The sequence below is a fragment of the Equus caballus genome, chromosome 7 (genome assembly GCF_041296265.1).
Source record: "Equus caballus isolate H_3958 breed thoroughbred chromosome 7, TB-T2T, whole genome shotgun sequence".
Lineage (NCBI taxonomy): Eukaryota > Metazoa > Chordata > Mammalia > Perissodactyla > Equidae > Equus > Equus caballus.
Window position 1 is genome coordinate 74,733,568 of NC_091690.1, and position 8,666 is coordinate 74,742,233.

The 8,666-nt window shown below is 38.4% G+C and overlaps 1 protein-coding gene across 1 annotated transcript; it reads left to right on the forward strand.

Moving 5' to 3' along the window:
* The first annotated feature begins 1,600 nt into the window (after positions 1-1,600).
* On the forward strand, positions 1,601-2,545 carry OR52K1 (olfactory receptor family 52 subfamily K member 1). Its single transcript, NM_001390883.1, is given in 1 exon segment — positions 1,601-2,545. A coding segment is annotated over 1 exon segment (945 nt).
* Positions 2,546-8,666: the final 6,121 nt, after the last annotated feature.

Consider the following 8,666-nt stretch of genomic DNA (forward strand, 5'->3'; position numbering starts at 1 on the left):
ACAATGAAGTCTATTCAGAAATTGATAAACAATAACATACACCCAAAATTATACAATGCTGTAAACCATTATGATCTGAATAAAATTACTGGGAAAAAATACAATATAGTATTGTTAACTATAATCACCCAGCTATACGTTACATCCCCAGGACTTATTTATCTTATAACTGGAAGTTTGTACTCATGGCCTGGCTTCACCCATTTCCCCCACCCCAAACTCTGGCAACCTCCAATCTGTTTCTATGAGTTCAGTTTTTTTTAGATTCCACATATAAGTGAGTCCATGTATTATTTTCTCTCTGTCTGACTTATTTTACTAGCATAATGCCCTCAAGGTCCATCCATGTTGTCACAAATGGCAGGATTTCCTTCTTTTTTATGGCTTAATAATATTCTATTGAGTATACATACCACATTTTCTTTATCCTTTCATCCATTGTGCTAAATGTTTAAAAGAAATTTTGTCAATCCTCAGAACAAACTTTTTAGGTAGGAACTGAAAAAAGAGAAGGAAGCACAGGTCAAAATTTTGGGAAACAAATGATTAAGCATTTTCAAAGGAAATGATGAAAGGGGAAAAAATGAGGTAGAAAGGTAAAGGATCCCAGAAGGAAAAAGAATGGTGTGAAGTTCAGAGGTCAGTCTTGCAAAAAGGTGGGAATGGAGCATCTTTTCTTCTGAATGTCATGAATGCTAGAAAAGAAAGTAAGTGAAGGTAGAAGTGTGTAGAGATGGAAGTCAAACTAAAAGAGAACAATAGGACTTCTCAGGTTCTCAAGTTAGCTGGATGTGGGTCTTTATGGCAAGATTTCTGAGTGTCAAATAAGGGCCTGTGGAACCCCTGTTAGCGAAAATCTACAGAACTTGGAGGGAAGAAGAATTAGAAGGTGCTAGGCTTGGTTACTTTTTATACATACAGCCTAGCTTAACTTTTCAGGACAGAGACTCCTCTTTCATAATTGGGAGTACAGTTTGAGTTGGGAGGCAATAGGAAGACAGTAAATGTTTTTGGGTAAGATTTGAATTAAGCAGGGCTCTACATCCTTTATAAATCTGTTCTTGGCCACACAAAGACCACAGAAAGCTGTTCCTCCCCTCAATTACTTTATGAATCTTGTTGTAGGATGCTAGCTCTTTTGCTATTTAATGTCCTGATTACCAAATGGTTTTATAAGTACCTTGAGGGTAGAAACTATGTATAATGTTTCACAATGCATATTAGGATTATTTTCTTTCAATTATTTTCTTGAGGTCATAATGGTTTATAACGTGTAATTTCAGGTGTACATTATTTCAGTTTCTGTATAGACTGAGTTGTTCTCACCACCAATAGTCTAATGTTTATCTGTCACCATATATATGTGCCCCTTTACCTCTTTTACCAACCCCCCAACCCCTTCTCCACTGGGAACCAATAATCCGTTCTCTTTATAGGATTATTTTCTAATTTCTTTTAAGGTCTAGAAATGAGATCAATGGATAATATTTTCATGTGAATGATCAGAGCTTGAACTTGAGCACTGTAATTCTGCAGACATTTGATACTCTCTGGAAGGGTCGTGTGGAAGTAGACAAGAGGACGAGAATTTCCAGGAGCCATGTCAGCCTCCAATATCACCGCAATCCATCCAGCCGCCTTCTTGTTGGTAGGAATTCCAGGTTTGGAGCACCTACATGTCTGGATCTCCATTCCCTTCTGCTTTGCCTATACTCTGGCCCTGCTAGGCAACTGCACCCTTCTCTTCATTATCCGGGCTGATGCAGCCCTCCATGAGCCCATGTACCTCTTTTTGGCCATGTTGGCAGCCATTGATCTAGTCCTCTCTTCTACAACACTTCCCAAAATGCTGGCTATTTTTTGGTTCAGAGATTGCGAGATCAACTTCTATGCCTGTCTGGTCCAGATGTTCTTTCTCCATTCCTTCTCTATCATGGAGTCAGCAGTGCTGCTGGCCATGGCCTTTGACCGCTACGTGGCCATCTGCAAGCCACTGCACTACACCACGATCCTAACTAGGCCCCTTATCATCAAAATTGGCATGGTTACTGTGACTCGGGCTGTGACACTAATGACTCCACTCCCCTTTCTGCTCAGATGCTTCCACTACTGCCGGGGCCCCGTGATTGCCCACTGCTATTGTGAGCACACGGCAGTGGTAAGGCTGGCTTGTGGGGACACTCGCTTCAACAATATCTATGGCATTGCTGTGGCCATGTTTATAGTGGTGTTGGACTTGCTTTTTGTTATCCTGTCTTATATCTTCATCCTTCGAGCAGTTCTACAGCTTGCCTCTCAGGAGGCCCGCTACAAGGCATTTGGAACATGTGTGTCTCACATAGGTGCCATCTTGTCTACCTACACACCTGTGGTCATCTCCTCAGTCATGCACCGTGTGGCTCGCCGGGCTGCCCCTCATGTACACATTCTCCTTGCTATCTTCTATCTTCTTTTCCCACCCATGGTCAATCCTCTCATCTATGGTGTCAAGACCAAGCAGATTCGTGATCATGTGCTCAGTCTATTTCAGAGAAAGAAGGTGTAGATGCACACTTTTTTCCTTACCCATCAATACTGAGTGGATGCTGGATTGAGGTGGAGAAGTAAAATCTCAAGTAGGAAAATTGCAGAGTCTCCATGTTTGGCAATTCTCCAACATGACAAGGAAGATGAAGTCCCATTCCTCACAGATCCACCAGTCAGATCAAACCAGATATGTCCATGTTGTCTGTCTGGTAGCAGAGGTTTGACCTTCTTATCCTCATAGACTTATCACTTGATTAAGGACAACAAGGAACCTTTCAAAGTGCTATTGTCATTGAGGTGAAAGACAGGAGGAATATCACCTGAGATTGGCACAAGAAGCTGAAATTTTGGTTAACTCTTCATTCAGACCATGAATGAGGAGTTGAGTCACAAATTTTGTGACCCAAAGGCCAGCACCTCATCTATTACTGAAATTACCTCCATGTCTTTTCTGATAAGTGAGTTCCAGCCTCTGCCACTTTTTTTAGCCTAGTACCATCCAATGTTATTGACCCTACAGTTGGACAGCCCCACTTCTAAGGAGACTTATTTGTTTTATTGTCAATTTCTGTCTGACCCATACTAATGGCTAATTCCTTTATTAAACACTTAGCAAAGAAGTCTTCTAACATCCTTTTATATAGCTTTTTGTCATGTAACTAACTTTTCACAAGCATACACCTTTTATCTCCAAAAAAACCTTAGTAATATTTATTGAATGAATGAATAGAGGAGCTGAATACCATCTTTGAGCTATGGTCTGTGGAAAGATTAATTAACGCCCTTCCTTCTTAAAGTTGAGACTTCTGAAGATAAAGAAAATAGTTACACTATATAGTTGTGGTAAACTGTGTTATTGTTCAGATTTTTACTCTCCTGTTCCTCTATGAGGGGAGGAGTATTTCCTTACTCTAGGAATGTTAAATCTTGCCATGTGACTTTCTTTGGTCAGTGGAACTTGAGTGGTCTTGAAATGTGCCGCAATAATCAGGAACTTCAAAATGTGTTTGTGCATCTTGGCTCGGTCTCTCTCACTTTACACCTCTGCTACAAGAATGAGCATATCCCCAATCAGTTTTTCCTTCAACCTAGACCCATGATGGAAAAGATAGAAGGAGGAGATATGAATCTGACTCACAGCCTGGAGTATAGCCATAGCTGACCCACAGCGTTCATATAACATGAGCAAGGATGATTTTGTTGTTTTTATACTAAACCACTGAGATTTGGGAGTTGTTTCATAGCATAACACAGGGAAAGCTGATTGCTGGAGTTGTGAGCTCTTCCTTGCAATCCAGCTCATGACAGTTTAAGACTCTGAGTATTTAAAGAAAAATAAGGCAAAGCCACTATTTCTTCTTCCAGTACATCCTAAAAGTGATACTAGATTTCACTTATCTTTCTACTTTTGTCTCCTTATGCAAACTCTCATAAATGAACACTCCTTTAGTCAGTTCTTTTTTAAAGAAGACCTCATATACACTTTTTCAGGAAGGTCTACTCGTACAAACTTGTTCTTCTATTTTTTTTTGTGTGACCCTTTTGTCTCCTTGATAGTAATTAAAAGGAGTTTCTCCAGTTCTAAGAAAAGAACAAAGAAACCTGAAAGGCTCTGAAAAAGCATCTCTAGCTCCAGGCCCATGTTGTGCCACGGCTTGCCTCACAGATATATACAGAGAGTGGAGGTCTCAGTGGGTCTCTGGTCAGAGCCCAAGTGTCTCAGTCCTTCCAGACACTGAGGTGGGTTATTTGGACAGTAAGGAAGGAAGTGGTATGGACCAAGGGCCTCTGACTCTGTTCCCTGAGACTTCCCAAACTCTTGTCTTGTTATCCTCAGTAGAGATAGGGCATTATGTGTGACAGATTATTGTTCAAAACTATTCATTTTCCCAGAGTATACTTCCCTACACATTGACTGTTGGGATGGCCATCTGCACCACTTTGGTCAATGGGGTATTAACAGATGTCGTACAAGCAGAGGCTTGAAATTTGCTTGTGCAGTGGGGCTTGTCTTCTGACTCTCCTGCTCCTGAGAATGTGCCCTAGCCCACTGGTCCAAGGAAGATGAGGAAATGTGGAGCAGAGCTGCCTGATCAACTTACAGCTTGAAGCAGAGCCGCAGAGCCTCATAGCCAAGCACAGCTTGGATCAACAGATCTCCAGCTGACCTGCAGATGCATAAGCAAATACTGTTGAGATCAACAGAGTCATCTCAGCCAATCTCCAGATATATGAGAGACACATTTTTATTGTTGTATGCCACTGAGATTTTGTAGATATTTGTTCCACAGCACATTCTGGAAACTAATTGTTTATCTATCATTGTGATTTAGTAAATTGAATATAGTATAACGGATTAAGTAAGTATTTCCAGACTGCAAGATATGACTTGTCCCTGTGTTTGGTGCATGAATGACCTTGCCCTTCAGGTGATACTCATGCCCTCCCACAGAGAGTGATTTTTGTCCCACACAGAAGTCTAACAGTATATGAACTCCGTTACCAGCTAATAAACAGTATGCACTGTTAACTCTCCTTTGACTATCTGTGAATAAAGCTATTTCCTATCTCATATCAATACTGTGTGCTTAGATGGAGCATAGCACTCATGAGAATATATGCATACTATTTTTAGACTTGAAGTTTTACCATTACAGAAATACAAGAGTATACAGAAAACGTGTTTGCACTAATTCAAATTTAATTACAAAAATTCCAATCATTCGTGCACTCTAGTTCTCTATTTTCTGGAGCCTGAGTAATTGTAAGTTCCCCAAACAATGCTCTACATGGATCCCTGACTGACCCAGACATCCATTTAATTCTAGGACAGCTGTTGATAGCTTGGAAATGGTCAAATGACAGAGTTAGAATACAGATGAACAAAACAAGGAAGGGAAGCTCTTGTTGACATTTTATCAAACACATTAGAAATAACCAGAATTAATTATTTTATGTGGTGTTTTGCTTAGGATTCTCCTGCATCACTGTTGCACCTATTTCCCTCTATTGTAATTTTCACCTCAAATCTTGTAATTTTCATCTCAGATTGTAATTTGCATAGATAAATGTGTATATTTTTATTGTTTCATTTCAAATATTGTAATTTTCATCTCTGAAAGTTTGATTCGGTATTTTTTATATCTTCTGAAACCTCTTAAACATGATAAATCTTTCCTCTAGCCTCTTGAACATACAAAATACATTTATAATTTTTGATATCTTTGTATGCTAATTTTATCATCTATGCTTTTTTATTGGTTTTTATAGATTTTTCTTATTATATATATTTTTCTATTAATTTTATTGACTACCAGAAATGTTGAATTTTACTTTTGGGTACTGGGTACTTCTGTATTCTTATATATATTCTTGAGCTTTGTTCTGGGACATGGTTAAGTTGTTGGAAATAGTTTGATCCTTTCAAGTTTTGCTTTTAGGCTTTGTTGTCATGACTAAAAAAGAACAGCTTTTAGCATAGCCTTAATTTTTTTTATTGAAGTAACGGTTTATAACTTTATATAAATTTCAGGTCTACATCATTATATTTCTATTTCTGTGTAGATTACATCATGTTCACCACCCAAAGACTAATTACCATCCATCAGCATACACATATGCCTACTCACCCTTTTTACCCTCGTTCCTCCCTCCTTCCTCTCTGGTAACCACTAATCTCTGTGTCTATGTGTTTGTTGTGTTGGTTTTATCTTCTATTTATGAGTGAGATCATATTGTATTTGACTTTCTCCCTCTGACTTATTTTGCTTAGCATAACACCTTCAAGATCCATCCATGTTGTCACAAATGGCAAGATTTCATCTTTTGTAATGGCTGAGTAGTATTCCATTGTGTATATATACCACATCTTCTTCATCCATTCGTGGGCACTTGATGGGCGCTTAGGTCGTTTCCAAGTCTTAGCCATTGTGAATAATGAGTTTAGGCTTAATTTGTTACCAATACAGAGCAAAACATTTCTAAAAAATCTGATGACTCATGAGTTAAGAGGTTTTCTACTCTGGCTTGTGGGAACATGAACTATTCCCAGCCCTGTGTGAGTACTGGGGATTGTTTCCCCTAATCTTCTTGGGTGGTCTTTCTCTAGTTTCAGGTAATCTCTTCTCATGTAAGCACTGAACAGTACTCAGATGCAGACTGAAGATCTCCAGTGCCTTCTCTCCAGTGCCACCTGCATGAAATTGGAAGTCAGATTTTTTAAGTGTATGTGATTACCTAAGCAAATAGTATAGAACAAATCAAAGACCATGGTCAGATTCTGGCATTTCTACCTCCATAGAAGAGAACAAAAATCAAGAATGACATCAAAGCAGGAGTGGTCATCGGAACCTCAGGAAATGTGGAATTGGATAAAGGGTTGAAGAAGTCATGAAGTGACAGAATGTCCACAAATTGTAGAAGCAGAAACCTGAATTCAAACTATTGAAGTCAAAGTTGCACATATCTTGTCTCATAGATTCCAAAGTCCCTAATTGTCTAAAAGGTTTGGTCTGAAAAATAGGAGCACAAAATGGTTTACTCAGGTAGAGGAAGAATCTTAGAATTTCCATTTGTTGCTATTTTCTTCAACCTTTTAACAGTTATAATATTGTATGTTTCATAATATAAAATATTAATATCCTAGTATGTGATAGTTAAGTATATTGATTATATGTAATAAGTATATACACATACATAATAAATACAATAATCAATATGTGTGTGTATATATATATGAATACATACATACATATATATATATATATATATGTGAATGATCAAATTTATAGTCTACTTAGATTTCTTAGGTCTACTACTCCAGCCATTTTTACCTCCTCCTTGGAGAACCATGATGTTTTCTGCTCTAATTCAAGGGTTAAGTCTTTCCGTCCCAGAGACGGCGTTTGGTGTATGTTTTAAGCGGTTGTGACACCAAGTAGTGTTGAATCCTAAATAGTTCTATAGCCACTCTTTGAAGAGGAGCTCCTTGCCCACCTGTGCTGGGAAGCTTGGTGAGTTAGAGCTAGACCAACCTGACTAGGACTGGACTGAGGAATGGCCCCTGCTGCTACCCTCAGCACAGCATCACCTCAGTAGACTACATGGCTAGAGACCAGGGGCTTGAGAGAAGCTCTCCCTTGGGTATAATCCCAGTTTGGGAGATGTCTTCATTTTTGGTAGGAGTGTTCCTGTAATGCTAGGACCTCCCTCTGAGAATATGGTTGGTTGATCCTGGCTTGTGTCCCTCTTTAGTTTTGAAGATTTGCTTTTGTAACATTGGAGCTTATAAAACCACTTTTTCAAGACAAATGCTACAATTTTAAAGAGGAAAAGGGATGATCTAAAATTTAACTGTTAAAGGAGAGCTTGTTCTTATTTTAAACAAATAATTATGGGTACCAAAGTATTTTTTATAACACTGAATACAATTAAAAGTTTAAGATAGCAATTTTATTTTAAAATGCTAGTATTTATTATAATCCATGAGTTATATATTTGGAATTATTAATCTGACAAAAATTCTAGATGTAAAGTTGATTTTGAAAAATTGCACCTCTTCATGAATTTGAGTCCACTTGCAAAAAGTTGGAGAATTTCTTCTGTAAAGCACATATACAGACCATGGTGTTTGATGTTCAATAAATGATAGTTGTCGCTGATCTAAATCCTTTATTTTATATGTGGTATGCCACTGCTTCCCTCTAGTTCTAGTCTTGTAATCTTAAGCACAGGAAATACTTTAATGCTATAGACCATCTCTCCCAGAGCCCTGTGTTGCAATTAACTCATGTCTCACATCTGCTGAAATTTTATTTTATCTTAGCTTGTAACTTTTTATCCTAGTTCCAGAGTAAAACATTTCTCTATACCTTGCTGTTTTCTATGCCGTCCCTGAGATTCCAGACATCAGCCACAACAGTAACTGGGTTGAAGTGTTTTCAAGTGGAAATAAGACTTGCCAAATATCACTCAACACATGGTATCGGGTTAAGCTGGAACAAGCCCAAGGAGAATGCAGGAATGTGTAGGATTGCAAGTAAGGGTGGGCTTTATCTGAACAAACATCTTTCAATTTAAAGTCTTTCCCCACTTCTTCTAATAGGACAGGATTCTTGAGAATTACACTGTGGCCTAGTGAT